This window comes from Haliotis cracherodii, unplaced genomic scaffold (assembly GCF_022045235.1).
Source record: "Haliotis cracherodii isolate W230 unplaced genomic scaffold, xgHalCrac1.p SCAF_15, whole genome shotgun sequence".
NCBI classification, from domain to species: Eukaryota; Metazoa; Mollusca; class Gastropoda; order Lepetellida; family Haliotidae; genus Haliotis; species Haliotis cracherodii.
The window spans coordinates 23,400,099-23,420,909 of record NW_027266270.1 but is presented as its reverse complement, the minus strand read 5'-3'; the positions used below and the strand labels follow the sequence as shown (position 1 = coordinate 23,420,909).

The 20,811-nt window shown below is 43.7% G+C and overlaps 2 protein-coding genes across 3 annotated transcripts; one reads left to right on the top strand and one right to left on the bottom strand.

The window, feature by feature from the left end:
* Nucleotides 1–1,051: 1,051 nt before the first annotated feature.
* LOC139461966 (small ribosomal subunit protein bS21m-like) lies at nucleotides 1,052–3,749 on the bottom strand. The gene is made up of 2 exons (XM_071243456.1): nucleotides 3,658–3,749; nucleotides 1,052–1,426 (listed from the first exon to the last, which is right to left on the bottom strand). Exons 1-2 carry the CDS (start codon nucleotides 3,741–3,743, stop codon nucleotides 1,249–1,251), a joined length of 264 nt encoding a protein of 87 aa, XP_071099557.1. The 5' UTR covers nucleotides 3,744–3,749; the 3' UTR covers nucleotides 1,052–1,248.
* A 198-nt stretch (nucleotides 3,750–3,947) lies between these two features.
* Nucleotides 3,948–20,361, top strand: LOC139461965 (nuclear pore glycoprotein p62-like). Of its 2 annotated transcripts, none has more exons than XM_071243454.1 (11): nucleotides 3,948–4,034; nucleotides 5,430–5,510; nucleotides 5,827–6,420; nucleotides 7,205–7,708; nucleotides 8,434–8,558; nucleotides 8,949–9,094; nucleotides 10,220–10,388; nucleotides 15,207–15,391; nucleotides 17,441–17,552; nucleotides 18,268–18,334; nucleotides 19,219–20,361. In XM_071243454.1, exons 2-11 carry the CDS (start codon nucleotides 5,480–5,482, stop codon nucleotides 19,308–19,310), a joined length of 2,025 nt encoding a protein of 674 aa, XP_071099555.1. In that variant the 5' UTR covers nucleotides 3,948–4,034; nucleotides 5,430–5,479; the 3' UTR covers nucleotides 19,311–20,361. The 2 variants fall into 2 exon arrangements, with proteins under 2 accessions (XP_071099555.1, XP_071099556.1); XM_071243455.1 differs by having other exon boundaries at nucleotides 3,965–3,993.
* The last annotated feature ends 450 nt before the right edge of the window (nucleotides 20,362–20,811 follow it).

Genomic DNA, 20,811 nt, shown 5'->3' with positions numbered 1-20,811 from the left:
AATTGGAATTAAAAATATGACAAGTTATGTTATTCCAGTAATGTACCAATATAAGGACTTTCTGGAGGCTACATTTCACTGACAAAAAGAGCAATAAACAAAAAGAGGCTTTAATGTTCAGCTTTAAATTTTTCCATTCAATGAAACACATTTGTAACCAGTAATATCTGTATGTTGGGTTTCAGACGATAAGTTAAGGGTGATCCGTTTTATATAACAGTCCTCTAATTTGAAAAGACAGTAGGCCATTCCAATTAAAAGCTTCATCGGAATGCTGAAAATATGCTTTTGCTATCTCCACATGCTAACAACATTAAAACAAGAGTCATCAGGAGATGACATATCCGCCTGGTCTGGTGCAATTCAGAAATGGAGTTCGGCTACTAATACCCCACTTTTGGTTCACTGCCATTTGGCATCATGAAACATATAAAGAAATTAAAAAATAAAAATCCTGAATCATCAAAATGCACCAGTTCCCCATTAGACTGATCTAAAGAGCTAGTTTCAACATTAAATATTTAATGTTTTTGGAGTTCTGCTCCGGAAACAGAAAACCACGTTTTCATCATGAAAAATCATGAAAACAAAACCAAATAACAAGAAAAAAAATCCAACCATTAAAAGGCACCAGTTCCCCACAAGACAGTAGGTTTCAACAAGAAAAGTTCAACGGTTTGGAAGTTCTGCTCCGGAAATGGAAAACAGACGGACATGGTCATCGCTATGTGCCCCCCGTTTTGCAAACTATGCAGAGTTACATCCCTTGAGCAGGCCAGAAACCTATGATCATGGATTCGAATACCGGTTTGCCTCAATTATATTTGTAGGACTGTCCGCACCATACCCATGCTCGTGGGTAAGTCATCTGAGACCTGCATCACTTCGGGCCTTCCTCCTACATTAAGCTGACACACTGTGATAACTGTTAATACTGTTCACAACAGCAATTGAGGAAACAAATGGTTTCAGCTCGAGCTTCCTAAAAGTAATGCATGTATGTTTTTAACTACTGTGATTTTACCATGAATAAAACAACAAAGACAACATGTTTGCGATATGGTTTAATAGCTACAAATACAGTGAAAGTGGGAGAACAATGTCCTCTTGATGTGATGAGTCTTCTCTCCTCCATGACAATCTACACACTGCATGATGAACTCGGTCATAGTTGTCACCAGTCCATGAGGAATAGTTTCAGTCATACTGTCTTCACACTCTTGATCAAGACATACTGCAGCGCTCTTGCTATCTCAGCCATGGATCAACCCTGTTCTTTCTCATGACAAATGCTATCTTTCTCTGCATCTCTGAATTGTATATCCTTTTACACCTCTCAAAACTCAGTCTCCGACGAGCTTCTGTAGGTTTCTCATAATATTCTTTCCGTCGAACATTCTCATAAAACTTTTCATTTCTCAGGATCCTGAAATAATAGAGGCAACAAAATAATAAATGATTCTAGTCAGCTTGTAGTTCTCCTAACCTCTAGTATTAACCATATGCCCATTAACAAAAGCCTGCTTTGATGCTCTGTACAATCTCATAGCGGTTCCATCATCTTATCATCCTTACAAAAGTACTTAATATTTCATTATAATAACTTTTGGGGGTCTATGGATGAAAAAACATAAAAACCAGTGTGTAAACTGTGTAAAGTGTGTATCCCGTTTTTTACTTTTATAATTCCATAAACAAATGATAAACACAAATACATATCGAAGTCAATTCTTATAAATATGTCAATAAACAATAAGATCTTCACCGATAAGCCCCGCCATTCTCTTATCATGCTTATCAGCCAATCCATAAACACTTCACTGACAACCCCACCCATTCTGTCATCAGCCAATCAAGAAACAGTAGTCTGTTGGAGGGCATGGTCAATTTTTTCTGTTTATGGAAACCAACGCAAAACAAAATTGCTGTAATCACCCCAATGCCACAGAATCTATTGCAATTTATTTATGTATTCATAATAACATTACTACTGGAATGATACAATTGTCTTCGAGTAGGAAAGAAGAAACAACTACAATACAACAATCCTTCTACGAATTAAGCCATATAAGAGTGTACTCATGTTAACAATTTAACAAATTGTCCAATCCACATTATCATGAAGGGAGCTAACGCAGTTTGTCTAATCGAAAAACGCATTTCTTATTTAGAAAATGTAGAAAAAAATGTATTACAAACTTCAATTTTGTCAGCGTTAAGCAAGTTTCCTGACATTGAATTGGATTGGAATGTTCAAATCAGATATGTGCAGAAACTAGAAAGACTATTAAGCGGTCGGTGTGACAAGATGTCTCTAAAATTTGTTAGAAAGAAGTTAGTGAGAGAGTGAGTTGGGTTTAACGCCGCTTTTAACATTATTCCAGTCATATCACGGCGTGTCAGCTCAATGTGGGAGGAAAGCCCGAAGTGATGCAGGTCACAGACGTTTACCACTTCATTCAAACCAAAGAGCACGGGTATGGTGCTGACAAACCTAGAAACATAATCAGGGCGAACCGGGATTCGAACCCACAATCATAGGTTCCTGGCATGCCCAAGGGACGCAACTCTGCACAGTGAATCGCAGGGCCTTGGACGACTGGGCCACCCATGCCCCCTTGAAAGAACATAATTACAAACAAAAAAACATGTCAAAGCTAGGTAAGCATGGCCAAATCAAATATTCTCAGGCTCGGAAAATTGGCCTATAATGTAATAAATTACATGGAGAAAGAATGTACAAATAAATCTCAAGCATTGCTACTGGTAAGTCTGTATCTACGCTAAAGTACAACAGAATGTGAAGACTAGTGCTATGATTATCCAGTTATCTCAATATGAATCCAGCTAGTAATATTATCATTACATTTACAGTATGCTGAAAAACCATAAACAATCCCATAAAATTAAGGAGTATGTCAATGAGTCAACTATCACTACATTAGTGAGCCAGTTAATATTTAACATCACATCGGTAATATTTCAGCCATATCGTGACATCACTACATTAAGGTCTCAATCTTCACAATCATTTAATGAATGACACTAGTCATTATTGCTCTCTAGGGTACACAAAGTATTCCATTTTTACAGCAAATGACTTCCCTTCATTGTCACGATACTTCTCAATTGTTGTTATCTATGAAAATTTGCTGTCATCGTTTTCACAGTCATCGGATACCTCACATCAGGACACACACACTATTATGGGTTATTGAACTCTCCACTAGGCTATAACTTGTTGTTAGCCAGGACGACACGAACATATCCATCGTACTACGTGTCACGGACCACCCGATACCCCTTTCTATACAATGGTACGCGTCAGTGGGCAGATCTCATACAGTTTTACAGGGTTAATTGTCAGGTCACAACTTAATTTATCTTGGCTAACAAGCAGGAATCTTTATGGTGAGGTATTTATTGAACCGCAAAAGGTGCACCTGGTGAAGTGATACCGCTCCCATTAAATTGTAAAGTATACTGCAACGTTATAATCTCCATATCCCATTGACTGTATATGCATGATGAGAGGTCAGCCTACCCAAAACATTCGTCCTTGACTATTTCACATACATTTATTTGTAAAAGAATCTGAATATTTCCAATTACAAACTAAAAAGAAAAATCCATTAAATCTTTGAATCCAAATAATACCTGTTAAGAACCCCATGGGCTTTGTCAATATCATTATTATTGACAAGAACCGTCCTTGCGAAAAATCGAATATGATTTCGCGACATGCTAGGAAGTGCGAGTCCAGATTACGGTTGTCGCTAAATATATAATCATACTGATGTAGTATTCTCGCATGTTCACTGAAACTACAGTAATAGTGGTGATTATTGCCACTTGCGCAAATAGACTGATATGGCCTAGAAAATGTTCATTCACATAATATAGATTTAACTGTTTGCGCTTACATCGCAACTTGCCGTCTAAGAGTCATTTCCTGTGCGCGAATCGAAAGTGAACACATGAAGTTTGTCAACGGTACCATGTATTTGTAGTCACAACGAGGCATAACTTTAGACGTAAATATCAATTTTGAATGTTGTTAATCATGAATATTGACAGATTAATTATGAATGACACAAAATAAGCAAGATCACTTATTCTCGCCATTAGTGGCACATGTTCGTTGTGCAGTGTTTGTCTGGCGTTTACTGGTTTGGACGAGTTATAACTTACGTACAAAACAGCCATTCTGTCCCTACTGTAATCGTTCTACAGTGTTGTAGCTGGCATTTTAAATGTTATTAGAGCAACAACGCTCTTTACCAGGCGCAGATTATATAACTAGTTGACTCAGTCTGCCGGTTGTGGCTCGCGATTCACAGATCTCACGTGACTTCGGTCGTTTGAGTTAGTTGTGCAACTCTCTCCTTAGCCCGTGGATCCCCTTTCCGATCAAACACCTTCACGATCAAACACCTTCACGATCCTTAGGGTTGGGCATCCCTTGTCAATCAAACAGCACTTTACAATCCCTAGGGTTAGGCACACATTTACAAACTTTAGTTTAGTGAGTAGGGTCTGGGCTGGCTATACAAATATTAACAAATTATTTCAATGTAATTTGAGGAAAATCTGTAAATTTTTATTAAGATTCTAGTTTCACAGAGGAAATGGCTACTATGCATGCATGTAAAGATAAACAATCACTTGGTAAACAAGCACTAATTATCCATGGTCATGTGGTATGGCTAATTAGATTAACTTATTAGCCAATCTTAGTTTCAAGCTGGCACTGTGAGTTCCATCCTCCACTCTGCTAATTGAAATCTGAAAAAAGTGTGTAAAGTGCTCTACTGCTGTAATTAGAGTTTATGTAATGTCGGAAGCAGTGATCTGAGAGATGTTTGGAAGTGGGAAGATGAAAAGTCAATAATCATACTTTTTATGGAAGTGGCTTACTAAGGCCATGTTAATTCCCCTTGTGGTCGTTGATATGCTCCTCTACACTCAGTGAGCACACTGGTCCTATATTCAGTGTGTAAACAAGCTGCCACAAGTGGTGTTGTATATGCATGTCAAATTTCATACCCCAAACACTTGGTTAATTTAGCTACTGACTGATAAGTACATGTATATGTTATATGAAATATGACCCACTGAAAATATTATTGGTAGTATTTGGTATGAAAGTTGCATTCAATATATTGTTTGTTTAATATATTCTATGTGCCGTTGTGGTGCTACTTTCAACTCAATGATTGAGCTGACACTTGGTTCATTATCTAATATTGTCAACTAGTCATTTAAGTTAAATTCCCCGTGTTTGCAGCAGGCTAGAAATCTAGATTATCTAGCACAGAACCATGTCTCCTGAACAAATATACTAGTTACTTGATTATCTATTTCACCATCACTTAACCTTTAGTTCCAATAAACAGCTTATTAATACTGCTTGTTTTCCTTGTTTTCAGGTTGTGATATCTGAACGGGTACATTTAAAGTCTTGATCACACGACACAAAATGTTCGGTGGGAATCAGAATAAAGGGGGTGGTAAGAAAACTTACTTAAATTATTGTTTCAGGCAAAAAGTAGTAAATCATGATCATGTTCATCATTTGTTTGTTGTTCATGCTGCTCACAGCACCTCCATAAAAAAATGCACCATGAATCTGAAACATAGCATATATTCCTACATGTGCCCAAACCACATTTCAGTGACCGATTGTGATCACATGCTGTTTTGGTATTATTATTTGTTACATTAATAAAATGATATGAAGCACATGTCAATATCCTTTAGTCATGTTAGGGGCACGTTTTCTCTTGTAATCTAAGTTGAAGGAAAACTAATTCAAAGTCCTTGTAGGGTTCAGCTTTGGTGCTACAGGAGGAGGGACGGCTGGTGGTTTTGCCTTTGGTACCCCGACAACAACAGCCTCGGCAACCCCAGCAGGGGGTTTCAGCTTTGGTGCCCCAACAGGCACTCCAGCTGCAGGGGGGCTGTTTGGAACACCGTCAACATCTGCTGCAACAGGGGGAGGATTTGCATTTGGTGGAACACCAACGCAAGCACCTGCTGCTACAAATCCTGCTGGTGGATTTGCTTTTGGTGGCGCTGGTGGACAGACAACATCAGCAGCGGCACCAGCAGGAGGCTTCTCTTTTGGGGCAGCTCAGACTACAGCAGCAGGAACAACAGCTGCAGCTCCTACTGGAGGGTTCAACTTTGGAGCAACAGCAACAACAGCACAGACTGCAACAGTTGCCCCACAAACTGGGGGTTTCGGTTTAGGAACACCGGCGGGAACCACACAAGCTGCTAGTACTCCTGGGGGTTTTAGTTTTGGGGGTGCAACTTCAACACCAGGTGCAGCAACAGCACCTACTGCCGGGGGATTTGGTTTGGGACAAACAGCTACAACAGCAACAACAGGCTTTGGCTTTGGGAAACCGACAGCAGGTTGGTTTACTTTGATGACAACAATCTTTTCTAGATGAGTTAATGTAATGACAGTTTGTATCCTTACAGCAGTTAGAGTCTGTGTTTTCTGCCTGTATGTTTTGGCTCTACTGTCTATGGAAATGTCTCATGCCTAGTTTAACCCTGTCCCTGTTGGTATTTCAGGGCAAAATAGGCCTCAATTACCCTGTGCTTGTCATGAGAGAGACTTGTGAAGATCCGGGGTAGAATAGGTCTTCAGCAACCCATGCTTGCTGTAAAAGGCGACTCTGCTTGTAAGAGGCAACTAACGGGATCAGGAGATCAGGCTAGCTGACTTAGTTGATGCATGTCAACGTATCCCAATGGCAAGGATCGATGCTCATGGTGTCAATCACTGGATTGTCTGGTGCAGACTTGATTATTTACAGACCGCTGTCATTTAGTTGGAGTATTGCTGAGTGTGGCATTAAACAACAAACAAACATTCTTAAGAGACGACTAATGAGGATCACACAGAGTAAGCTCCTGATCTTTGGATCAGCCCTCACTATATGTATGCGGTACTGGGGACCTCTTCTCCAAGGAATGTTTCAATGCCACACTTGTGAAATGATGTCAGGGATGGAAATTAGTATGAGCCCGGTTTTGTTAATTATGTATCTTAGGCTAGTAGAATTTCAAACATCTTTGGGGAAGGGATATTGCTACATGTTATCACTGTTAATAGTGTTTTGGGTTAATTTCCATCCCTGAATTATGTCTCGATATCTAGCAGAGGATACAATATTTGTGTTTCTTCCAGCTGCAGTTGGCATGCCAGCAGCAGGGACAGCACCTGCAGCAACCAACGCTGCAACTACGGCAGCTGCATCAGGGTTCGGTCTAGGAACTGGCGGATTCACATTCGGTTCAACAGGTCCTTCAACCGCTGTAACGACAGCCCAGGCACCCAAACCTACTGCTGTTGTAGGGGGGATGGGAACTGGTGTTCTGGGTGGGGGAACTGGTGTTCTGGGTGGGGGAGCAGGTGCTCTGGGTGGGGGAGCAGGTGCTCTGGGTGGGGGAACAGGTGCTCTGGTTGGGGGAGCAGGTGCTCTGGGTGGGGGAGCAGGTGTTCTGGGTGGGGGAGCAGGTGCTCTGGGTGGGGGAACAGGTGGTCTGGGTGGGGGAGCAGGTGGTCTGGGTGGGGGAGCAGGTGGTCTGGGTGGGGCCAGTGCTCTAGGTGGGGGACTTAGTGGAGGATTCAGCCTTTCAGGAGCAACAGCAACAACTGCAGCAGCTAAACCTCCAACTACTGCTACTACAGGTTTGTGACAATCACTTGTAGTATAGGCCGGCCCTTTTTGTTTATGATTTGTTTTTGATATTTTTGTGAAAAATGAAGAAGCCGTGGTAGTTAAGCTTGTGTTGATGGTCTTGCAGTATAATGTAAAAAGTGCATACAGAATTTAAAAAAGGAGTGCTTTTCAGATTTCTTGTAATAAAATTAATTCTTCATTTCTTCAGCATGTTAGGGTCTGGGCAATCCATAAACCAGTTGAAGTGAGTCTTGCCTCAATGTAGGATGTGTTGTTGGGGTATACGGGGGCACGGGTGGCCCAGTCGTCTAAGGCGCCACGATTCGCTGTGCAGAGTCGCGTCCCTTGGGCACGCCAGTAACCTATGATTGTGGGTTAATGGAATAATGTTAAACCCAACTCACTCACTTTTGGGGTATACGTGGCATCGACTTTACAATAGTTGTGTAAAACGTGATCTGTTTGTTTGATACAATGATAGTGCTCAGCTTCCAAATATTTGTGAGCAAAGGAGTTTTGCTTCCACATTTATGTTTAACTGTTAAGTGTTTCCTGGGAAGATACTTAATCAAACACTTCAGGAGCTTGTAAAACAGCACATCAGCGAGAAGTGTTTCTGTCACCAGTGATTGGCTTTGTTTACAAGTAAAATGAGGAATAAATAAGACATTGACAAATCGAACATGATGTTAACATGCCTACATTATGTAATCACAAAGTGTTGTATTTGTAGCCACAGGTGGTTTCAATCTCGGAGCCGGACTTAAGCTGGGAACAGCAGCAACAGCCGCTCCAACTGGCTTTAGCTTGACAACACCTGCAACAGGGACAACCACGGGACTCACAACTGGAATCCAGGTAACAAGCAGGAAACATAACATGCATGATCTAGTTAATATGTCCAGAGATCTAGCATCATGGAGTGAGTGAGTGACTAGTGTTGGTGCAACATCCATGATATTTTGAAAAGTCTTCAAAGAATAGTTGAAGTCTTTTTTCTTAGAATGATATAAAACTTGTGGCAATCAAAGGAAATTTTCATTATCCTTAGTTGTCATTGTCATATGACTTTATATTCAAGGGTGTTTGGGTAGCCTAGTGGTTGAGGTGTTTCCTTGTCTTACCTTGTCACACTGTGTTTGATTCCCCACATAAGCAAAATGTGTGAAACCAGTTCTCGGGGTGGGAGTTGACTGAAATACTGTTTAAACAGGTCTAACAATTGCTGCTTCACATTTTGTCCCCCAGGCAACTTCTACTACAGCCAGCACAGGTTTAAATTTAGGTATGAAGCTGGGGACATCTACTGCAGCAACAACGGCAGCAACAGGCTTTGGCCTTAGTACCTTTGGCACACCATCCACGGCGGCGCCCACAACAGGAGCAGCTGCAAGGTAGGTCTCTTGTTACTGCCATATTGTAACTTCCTCATGAAATGTAAGGGGTCACTTGTGGCCCAGTCTAACTCTAAGGCACTGCAATATTCTGTGCAGAGTTGTCTCCCCGGGGCACGCAAGAAACCTATGATTGTGCATTTGAATCACGGCCTGCCCCAACTGTTACCAGGTTTGTCAGGGCCATACACGTGCTTGAGGGTTTGTACCAAAGTGGTAAATGTCAGAAACCTGGATCAATTAGGGCTTTCCTCCCACTATAAGCTGACACTCTATATTATAACTGGAATACTGGTCAAAGCCGTGTTAAACCCAACTCACCTACTCATGAAATGTTGCTTGTCGTTAGAGGCGACTAATGGGATCGGGTGCTCAGGCTCGCTGACTTGGTTGATGCATGTCATCGATCCCAATTGTGTGGATCGATGTTCATGATCTCAATCACTGGATTGTCTGGTCCAGACTCGATTATTTACAGACCGTCGTCATATAGCTGGAATATAGTATTGCTGAGTGCGGCATTAAACAACAAACAGTCTCGTGAAATGTAATCCTGCAATATAACCTATAAATACATTTGAAGAGTTTGCCCTTGTGCTAATGTTCTACAAAGCAGACTCTTCACTATAATTGCCTTAAAACAAAACAATTAAATTTTATTTCGATGTCCTGAGAGAGAACAGGAAAATATTGACATTCATATGATTATGTACTGACCCAAACAGTGTTGTTGACATTCCTTTTCTTTGGTTTGTCAACATCGGCACCAAAAATTTTGATGGCTATCTCCATTTAATATTGAGCAGTTAATGTCTAAAGTTTCAAAAGACAACTTGAATACTATGCACTTGGTGATAGCATTTCCTTTGATGGTAGGGCGGTCGGGTAGCCTAGTGGTTAAAGCGTTGGCTCGTCACGCCGAGGACCCGGGTTCAATTCCCGACATGGGTACAATGTGTGAAGCCCATTTCTGGTGTCCCCGCCGTGATATTGCTGGAATATTGCTAAAAGCGGCGAAAAAAAACATACTCACTCACTCACTCACTCACTCCTTTGATGGTGTCCATGGCAAGGAGTAATCCTTAATTCAGGAGATGTTCCATGAAGTTGTTGTATCTCTTGCAGCACCATTACAACGACGGCGGTGAGCGCGGGGAAGCAGATGACGTACCGGCAGTTGGAGGACAATATCAACAAGTGGACAGGGGAACTGGAGGACCAGGAGAAGATCTTCCTTCAACAAGCCACACAGGTCAACGCCTGGGACCGACTCGTCATGGAGAACGGGGAGAAGGTGGGTGCAGATTCACAAGGCATGTTAGAACAGGGAGAAGGTGTGTGCAGATTCACAAGGCATGTTAGAACAGGGAGAAGGTGGGTGCAGATTCACAAGGCATGTTAGAACAGGGAGAAGGTGGGTGCAGATTCACAAGGCATGTTAGAACAGGGAGAAGGTGTGTGTAGCTTTCACTGGGCATGTTAGAACAGGGAGAAGGTGGGTGTAGGGTTCACTGGGCATGTTAGAACAGGGAGAAGGTGGATGTAACTTTCACTGGGCATGTTAGAACAGGGAGAAGGTGGGTGTAGATTCACAAGGCATGTTAGAACAGGGAGAAGATGGATGTAACTTTCACTGGGCATGTTAGAACGGGGAGAAGGTGGGTGCAGATTCACAAGGCATGTTAGAACAGGGAGAAGGTGGGTGTAGCTTTCACTGGGCATGTTAGAACAGGGAGAAGGTGGGTGTAGATTCACTGGGCATGTTAGAACAGGGAGAAGGTGGGTGTAGATTCACAAGGCATGTTAGAACAGGGAGAAGGTGGATGTAACTTTCACTGGGCATGTTAGAACGGGGAGAAGGTGGGTGTAGATTCACAAGGCATGTTAGAACAGGGAGAAGGTGGATGTAACTTTCACTGGGCATGTTAGAACAGGGAGAAGGTGGGTGTAGATTCACAAGGCATGTTAGAACAGGGAGAAGATGGATGTAACTTTCACTGGGCATGTTAGAACGGGGAGAAGGTGGGTGCAGATTCACAAGGCATGTTAGAACAGGGAGAAGGTGGGTGTAGGGTTCACTGGGCATGTTAGAACAGGGAGATGGTGGATGTAACTTTCACTGGGCATGTTAGAACGGGGAGAAGGTGGGTGCAGATTCACAAGGCATGTTAGAACAGGGAGAAGGTGGGTGTAGGGTTCACTGGGCATGTTAGAACAGGGAGAAGGTGGGTGTAGGGTTCACTGGGCATGTTAGAACAGGGAGAAGATGGATGTAACTTTCACTGGGCATGTTAGAACAGGGAGATGGTGGATGTAACTTTCACTGGGCATGTTAGAACAGGGAGAAGGTGGGTGTAGGGTTCACTGGGCATGTTAGAACAGGGAGAAGATGGATGTAACTTTCACTGGGCATGTTAGAACGGGGAGAAGGTGGGTGCAGATTCACAAGGCATGTTAGAACAGGGAGAAGGTGGGTGCAGGATTCACTGGGCATGTTAGAACAGGGAGAAGGTGGGTGTAGATTCACAAGGCATGTTAGAACAGGGAGAAGATGGATGTAACTTTCACTGGGCATGTTAGAACGGGGAGAAGGTGGGTGCAGATTCACAAGGCATGTTAGAACAGGGAGAAGGTGGGTGCAGGATTCACTGGGCATGTTAGAACAGGGAGAAGGTGGGTGCAGATTCACAAGGCATGTTAGAACAGGGAGATGGTGGATGTAACTTTCACTGGGCATGTTAGAACAGGGAGAAGGTGGGTGTAGGGTTCACTGGGCATGTTAGAACAGGGAGAAGGTGGGTGCAGGATTCACTGGGCATGTTAGAACAGGGAGAAGGTGGGTGCAGGATTCACTGGGCATGTTAGAACAGGGAGAAGGTGGGTGTAACTTTCACTGGGCATGTTAGAACAGGGAGAAGGTGGGTGCAGATTCACTGGGCATGTTAGAACAGGGAGAAGGTAGGTGTAGGGTTCACTGGGCATGTGAGAACATGGAGAAGGTGGGTGCAGATTCACTGGGCAGGTGAGAACATGGAGAAGGTGGGTGCAGATTCACTGGGCATGTGAGAACATGGAGAAGGTGGGTGCAGATTCACTGGGCATGTTAGAACAAGAAGAAGGTGGGTGCAGATTCACTGGGCATGTGAGAACATGGAGAAGGTGGGTGTAGGGTTCACTGGGCAGGTGAGAACATGGAGAAGGTGTGTGCAGATTCACTGGGCATGTTATAACAGGGAGAAGGTGGGTGCAGGGTTCACTGGGCATGTGAGAACGGGGAGAAGGTGGGTGTAGGGTTCACTGGGCATGTTAGAACAGGGAGAAGGTGGGTGTAGGGTTCACTGGGCATGTGAGAACGGGGAGAAGGTGGGTGTAGGGTTCACTGGGCATGTGAGAACGGGGAGAAGGTGGGTGTAGGGTTCACTGGGCATGTTATAACAGGGAGAAGGTGGGTGTAGGGTTCACTTGGCATGTGAGAACAGGGAGATGGTGGGTGCAGGGTTCACTGGGCATGTGAGAACGGGGAGAAGGTGGGTGTAGGGTTCACTGGGCATGTTAGAACAGGGAGAAGGTGGGTGTAGGGTTCACTTGGCATGTGAGAACATGGAGAAGGTGGATGTAGGATTCACTGGGCATGTTAGAACAGGGAGAAGGTGGGTGTAGGGTTCACTGGGCATGTTATAACAGGGAGAAGGTGGGTGCAGGATTCACTGGGCATGTTAGAACAGGGAGAAGGTGGGTGTAGGGTTCACTGGGCATGTGAGAACAGGGAGATGGTGGGTGTAGGGTTCACTGGGCATGTGAGAACAGGGAGATGGTGGGTGTAGGGTTCACTGGGCATGTGAGAACGGGGAGAAGGTGGGTGTAGGGTTCACTGGGCATGTTAGAACAGGGAGAAGGTGGGTGTAGGGTTCACTTGGCATGTGAGAACAGGGAGATGGTGGGTGCAGGGTTCACTGGGCATGTGAGAACGGGGAGAAGGTGGGTGTAGGGTTCACTGGGCATGTTAGAACAGGGAGAAGGTGGGTGTAGGGTTCACTTGGCATGTGAGAACATGGAGAAGGTGGATGTAGGATTCACTGGGCATGTTAGAACAGGGAGAAGGTGGGTGTAGGGTTCACTGGGCATGTTAGAACAGGGAGAAGGTGGGTGTAGGGTTCACTGGGCATGTGAGAACAGGGAGATGGTGGGTGTAGGGTTCACTGGGCATGTGAGAACGGGGAGAAGGTGGGTGTAGGGTTCACTGGGCATGTTAGAACAGGGAGAAGGTGGGTGTAGGGTTCACTGGGCATGTGAGAACGGGGAGAAGGTGGGTGTAGGGTTCACTGGGCATGTGAGAACGGGGAGAAGGTGGGTGTAGGGTTCACTGGGCATGTTATAACAGGGAGATGGTGGGTGCAGGATTCACTGGGCATGTTATAACAGGGAGAAGGTGGGTGTAGGGTTCACTTGGCATGTGAGAACAGGGAGATGGTGGGTGCAGGGTTCACTGGGCATGTTAGAACAGGGAGATGGTGGATGTAACTTTCACTGGGCATGTTAGAACAGGGAGAAGGTGGGTGTAGGGTTCACTGGGCATGTTAGAACGGGGAGAAGGTGGGTGCAGATTCACAAGGCATGTTAGAACAGGGAGAAGGTGGGTGTAGGGTTCACTGGGCATGTGAGAACAGGGAGAAGGTGGGTGCAGGATTCACTGGGCATGTGAGAACAGGGAGAAGGTGGGTGTAGGGTTCACTGGGCATGTTAGAACAGGGAGAAGGTGGGTGTAGGGTTCACTGGGCATGTGAGAACAGGGAGAAGGTGGGTGTAGGGTTCACTGGGCATGTGAGAACAGGGAGAAGGTGGGTGTAGGGTTCACTGGGCATGTGAGAACAGGGAGAAGGTGGGTGCAGGATTCACTGGGCATGTTAGAACAGGGAGAAGGTGGGTGTAGGGTTCACTGGGCATGTGAGAACAGGGAGAAGGTGGGTGCAGGATTCACAAGGCATGTTAGAACAGGGAGAAGGTGGGTGTAGGGTTCACTGGGCATGTGAGAACAGGGAGAAGGTGGGTGTAGGGTTCACTGGGCATGTGAGAACAGGGAGAAGGTGGGTGCAGGATTCACTGGGCATGTTATAACAGGGAGAAGGTGGGTGTAGGGTTCACTGGGCATGTTATAACAGGGAGAAGGTGGGTGCAGGATTCACTGGGCATGTTATAACAGGGAGAAGGTGGGTGCAGGATTCACTGGGCATGTTATAACAGGGAGAAGGTGGGTGTAGGGTTCACTGGGCATGTGAGAACAGGGAGATGGTGGGTGCAGGGTTCACTGGGCATGTGAGAACGGGGAGAAGGTGGGTGTAGGGTTCACTGGGCATGTTAGAACAGGGAGAAGGTGGGTACAGGATTCACTGGGCATGTTAGAACAGGGAGAAGGTGGGTGTAGGGTTCACTGGGCATGTGAGAACAGGGAGAAGGTGGGTGCAGGATTCACTGGGCATGTTATAACAGGGAGATGGTGGGTGCAGGGTTCACTGGGCATGTGAGAACAGGGAGAATGTGGGTGCAGGATTCACTGGGCATGTTATAACAGGGAGAAGGTGGGTGTAGGGTTCACTGGGCATGTGAGAACAGGGAGAAGGTGGGTGCAGGATTCACTGGGCATGTTATAACAGGGAGAAGGTGGGTGTAGGATTCACTGGGCATGTGAGAACAGGGAGATGGTGGATGTAACTTTCACTGGGCATGTTAGAACAGGGAGAAGGTGGGTTCAGATTCACTGGGCATGTTAGAACAGGGAGAAGGTGGGTGTAGGGTTCACAAGGCATGTTAGAACAGGGAGAAGGTGGGTGCAGATTCACTGGGCATGTTAGAACAGGGAGAAGGTGGGTGTAGGGTTCACAAGGCATGTTAGAACAGGGAGATGGTGGATGTAACTTTCACTGGGCATGTTAGAACAGGGAGAAGGTGTGTGCAGATTCACTGGGCATGATGGAGAACGGGGAGCCAGTTTGGGTGGTCAGACATTTGGTTGATGCATGTCGTCTTCCCAGTTGCGTAGATTTCTGCTCATGCATGTGCTACCAAGGCTGTATTGGAGAGACGTGTTTGTCAGCTGTCATTGCTGTCTCTGCAGATTGTGTCTCTAAACAAGGAGGTAGAGAGAGTGAAGACTGACCAGCAGAAGCTTGACCATGAGCTGGACTTCATCCACTCCCAGCAGCGGGAGCTGGAGGAGCTGCTGGACCCCCTGGAGAAGACCCTGGACCTCCTGCCACCCATCAGCTACCAGCAGCACGCCGACCTGGAGCGGGAACACACGTGAGTCAGCCAGTCTGGCAGCATGGGGCCATGCTTAGCATGGGCCAGAACGCAGGATGATGTTGTGTTGGTGAAATTATACTGAGTATTGTTGTAAGCCCTTCCTGCTTGCTACCACAACTTTCTGTGTGAAATGGGGACAAGTTTTCTAAGAAACTACAGAAGTTACTTGAATGAAAGTTTGCATGCTTATCTAAGACATACTTGTCAAGACTGCGTTAAAAAATTGATGACATACGACCTGTATCTGTGGTATTTTACTTGGTGTATAGTTTGTGCAATGGGGACACATTTTCTCAGAAACTACTGAAGTTAGCTTATATAAGAAATACTTATCAAGACTGAGTTATTTTATCCAGGGAAGGGACCTTTTAGATGAAATTAAGTGGCCCAAGTGCCTATCTCTTCTTAAGGCTTTATTGGACTCTTTTTATAGTTTATGTTCACTACCATATGAACCAACAAAGTTCTAATGTACCCGTGGCGGGGATAGTGGTAACAGTTTTTTGGTTATATTTACTACTCTATGAATAAAGTTCTAATGTGCCCCATGGCGGGGGATAGTGATAACGCAGTTTTCTTGTTAGAATTAGGGTTATGACATGGACCTTTATTTTTATGCTTAATTTCAAACGCTGCAGCTTTGTAGGAACTGAGCTGACTGCGACAGAAAATCACCTTCCCTGCTCCCTCAGTTGACATGTTTTACATAAGCTTGATACTCTGATGAGATGACCGACCGGACAACTATGACAACTGTGATGAATCACAACATCCTTCTCTCACTTCTGTAGATTGGTATCCAAGATATATTTATAAGATGGTATATTCATTCTAGACTAGATTACTAAAGGACATAATCTTGGTCCACGTGATCTTGATAAAATATTATGTATCCAGAATTGGAGGGGAATAAATTTCTCAGCGGGCGATTAAATCCCTTATACCCCACCATGAACAAGTCAGGCTGCATGTGGATTTCTGAGAGGCAGAATAAATCCCTTCTACTCGGCTTCAAAGCTTCAGTGGAAGTCATGTGACATCAGCTCATTTAAACAGGGTGTTTTCTATCAATTTTAAATGCGTTTGAATTATTTTACAATGTCATATTAAAACATGTCAGTAAGATAAATTTGTTGTAGCAGGATCGTGAGGGATACATGGGGTTTTATACGTCCCTCATTTGGTTTTAATCCTAATGCAGGATGCATAGAACCCCATGTACCTGTTATGATCCTGCTGCAACTGATAGTGTGTCTTGTTTGAGAACATGTAATATATATGGAGAAGGTAAACGAGTATCTTGAAGAAGTTGTCTCCCTTATTGCAGCATGGCGGTATAACTTGAGGCTGTAGTTCTTTCATCAGAGTTTGGGCATTAGTCTCTCTAGTGCAGTGTAGTTTTTTGTGTGTTTTATCTCAAGGACATATCTTATAAGAAAACTTTGAAGTAGCAGTAGATATATTGTCAACTGAACTACTTCACTTTACTAAGGGGGCAGTCGGGTAGCCTAGTGGTTAAAGCGTTCGCTCGTCATGCCGAAGACCCGGGTACAATGTGTGAAGCCCATTCCTGGTGTTCCCGGCTGTGATATTGCTGGAATATTGCTAAAAGCGGGGTAAAACCATATTCACTCACTCACTCACTTTACAAAGATATGCCCCCTTGGGATTTCTGGGTTAGAATTGGTCCCCTTCAACCAATGCAGGTCATAAGAGGCGACTTAATTGATCGAATGTTCAGGCTCTGTGATTTTGTAGATGGTTTGTCATCATACCCCAACGTCTTGGATCGTTGCTCACAATATCAAATACTGAATTGTCAGGTCCAATGTCTGTTATTTAGTCATATAGTTTGAATATTTCCGAGTACAGCTTTAAACAATAAACAAACAAACAAGGCCAAGCACCACAGAAAGAATCAGGAAAAGAAATAGCACTGTATGCAAGTTTAGCCCAAACCAAATATACTACTAGAGTAAGTATGCTTAATTCAAACACTAAGCCAACGTCGGGTGGAAATGGTCAAATGCTGAAGTTGTGTTGCAGGTACCAGCTGGCAGAGAGTCTGGATGCCCAACTGAAGAGGATGGGGCAGGACCTGACCGAGATCATTGACCGCCTCAACTCCTCCAACTCCAAGACTGACGCCCAGGACCCGGTGAGGAGACAACACTCATGTTTCACATGGAATTGATCAGACAAAAAGTGTTTTGTTTATAGAATAATTGTGATACAGGTGCCTCCTAACTGACACTCTAATGTGGTAAAAGACCTGCATAATTTCCGGTGTTCCACATCAAGCTGACATGCCATGATTAAACCCAGATATTTATCAATGTCCTGTTTCAGTGTTTGAAACAATTTAAAAACCCAACAAGACTGATAAATATTACCTGCCCTCATTCAGTAATTATAAACATTGGAAAATCATGTAAAATAAGACACACAATCGCGTCTTGATTTAGTTGAAATAATGCAAACAATTACTTGAAAATTGATGAGGAGTTATGATAAAACTTATCTGCCAGACAGTCAGTCAGTTGTAGCAAAATGTCATGCAGCCTGACAGAAAAGCTACCAGCCACAGGCTCGCAGGCAAGCAGTTACTTTGGACACTGTGCTGTTTAACCAAACTCACTCACTCACTCACTCAAAATCCTGGTACAAGCTCTTGATGTAAGTTTGTTAATATGTCTATAAGAGCATTGTGGTTTGCTTATTTAATTGTACCTACTACGAAAAGTGAGGCCAGAAGATTAGGCTGAGTCTGGACATTGATGGTGTGATGGTCTACAGGGTTGTCGTCTATGTATGTACTGAAGGACTGCAATGGTGTTGTGTTACATTTGTTGATGGTGTTTGTGTGTGTTTAGACCCAACAGATCACCAAGATCCTGAACGCCCACATGGACTCCCTGCTGTGGATAGACAGAAACACAGGTAAGTGGACATCCAGCATTTTTAAAAGGGACGGGTCCAAGGTATCAGTTTCTCTCAGGCAGGGGGCAGCATTGTCTACAACATGCAACATTTGGTTTTCAAAAGGGGGGAGTCAGGACACCCTAGACCCGCCTCTGGATGTGCCTATGTATGGGACATAAAGAAGGTAAAAAATAGGTCTTATTTACTGATTCCAATCTCACTTGAGTGTGAGAACATGAGTGAATCTCTTTCAGAAGTTACTTTTTAATTATTCCGAGTAGTTTCTTTGAAATTACTAACATGAAGGTTTCTTTATTGTTGTTCAATGCCGCACTCAGCAATATTCCACCTATATGATGGTGACCTGTAAATAATCAAGTCTAGATCAGACAAGCCTGTGATTAACGTCATGAGCATATATACGTCAATTGGGATACGATGACATGTATCAATCGAGTCACCCAACCTGTCCACCAAACTAAATCCATTAATTCTTCGATGTCAAGCATGGTTTGCTGGGGGCCTATATTCTTACTCGGAGGCACGCACACACACACACACACACACGCACACACACACAGGTTTACAATGAGGCAACTAACAGTATTGTATACTATTACCTGACCCTTATTTGAAGTATATAGGGATGGATAATTTCATTGTTGTTTGGGGGCGGTGTGGTTAAAGCATTACTTCATCACGCCTAAGCCCCAGGTTCAATTCCCCGTAGGACTACAATGTGTAAGCCCATGTTCTGGTGTCCCCAGCCATGATAGTGCTGGAATATTGCTAAAAGCCGTGTAAAATCATACTCACTCAATGTTGATTGATAATGTTGAAGTGTTTATAAAAGTCATTTAATTTTGATACAGCAGATGTAAATATAATGTGTATATTTTCAGTGACTTTGAGTCGTCGAGTGGAAGACATCGGGAAACAGATGGATTCACAGAGAAAGGAGCAGGAGAGGAACTTCCGCCTGGCCTATAGTTGATAAAGATGTCCGTGTGTTGTGTTGGATGTGTCGTCATGATGTTGATCTGGCAGGACGCTAGTCAGACATACAGGATGGATGACACATGGGAGACATTGGGAGGCTGCGCTCCATCATGAGAGTAATAGATCTACAGACATTGGTAGTTCCCCAGGCCTACTCCCAATGAGAGCATGATGCATACCAACTTGTGACTTGATTGTTATGCTTTCTATCGAGCCTGAGCATACATTTTCATTGTCCAAAGAACTGTAATCAAATCTGATACTTTGTAAAAGAGTTTTCATGGCTTGAAACGAGAAGTTCCTTGCGTGTAAATCCCACCTGTTGATGTCAGCCGTTTTCACTGTCGTCCTGTCATCCTGTCCTGTCATAGTGTCACCCACTGTAAATTTCATTGCTGTCAATCTCATTGCAAACATTTGCAATGGTCTCTCTGAGTGGTCTACTAATAATTCAATTTGGATTCCAACACTGTCAATGCCTTTGTATGTATGTATATCATTTATATGACTCATTCTTTGGACTCATTCTGTTCAGGAATAGAAGAAAAAAGACTTTCAAGTCAAATAGTTTGATGTTTTCTATTTATGTAGTTATTGATATTGCAATTTCATCGGCTCATGTTTTCAACATCAGATAGTATTGTCATCTGTTAAGTTACAGGGGCACGAGGTAGCCGTGTGGTTAAACTAGTGGTTAAATGTTTGCTCATCATGCTAAAGGGTTTGATTTTCCACATGGGTACAATGTGTGAAGCCGATTCCTTGTGTCTCTATGGTATTGTTGGAATATTGCTAAAAGCAGCATAAAACCATACTCACTCTTAGGTAACAATTAGGTAATGCAGACACGGTAAGCAATTCTAGAACAAAAACACCCATTGTTAAATCATGTCAAGTTTCTACTGAAGGATGTAAAGAATGAGCTGTGTGATCAGGAAAAATGTCAGTGATTTTTTATCAACCTCATCAAGCAATGCTTATCATCCTTTTAATTGATGGGAAAATGTTGTCAATAAATTGTCCATCCCAGATCATATCCATGTTCTCAAGAGACAATTAAACTATATTTTGTATCAGTCTGTGTTGAGAACTGTCTATAGTTTCAGGAGTCACATGAGGCTACCAGGAGCCCTACACATTGGCATTCTATAGCATTAAACCAGTGATCAATGCTTGTAAGAGACCAGTGAAATGGAAATTGGCTGGTCACAATGGCCACTGAATGACAAGTGAATGTTGTGTATTGCGCACCATAGTCTCAATAGTCAGATGTTGAAATAGACTAATTTGGACCAGGCAAACCAGTGAACAAGAACATTTGTTATGTTTGGTTGTTTCTGTCTACACTTAGCAGTATTCTGGGTATATGAAGGTCTTAAAAAAGAGTGTTGACCAGACAATCCAGTGATTGACATCATGAAAATCGATCGAGGCAGTTGGGATAGGATAACATACATCAACTTAGTCAGCCAGACTGACCACTGATGGTTAGTTGG

Coding starts and splice junctions, on each gene's coding strand:
- LOC139461966 (XM_071243456.1), bottom strand. CDS start 3,743: ATGTCGCGAAATCATATTCGATTTTTCGCAAGGACGGTTCTTGTCAAT. Junction 1,427..3,657: donor GCCCATGGGGTTCTTAACAG/GTATTATTTGGA, acceptor CTATTATTTCAG/GATCCTGAGAAATGAAAAGT.
- LOC139461965 (XM_071243454.1), top strand. CDS start 5,480: ATGTTCGGTGGGAATCAGAATAAAGGGGGTG. Junction 5,511..5,826: donor GAATCAGAATAAAGGGGGTG/GTAAGAAAACTT, acceptor AAGTCCTTGTAG/GGTTCAGCTTTGGTGCTACA. Junction 15,392..17,440: donor GACCTGGAGCGGGAACACAC/GTGAGTCAGCCA, acceptor GTTGTGTTGCAG/GTACCAGCTGGCAGAGAGTC.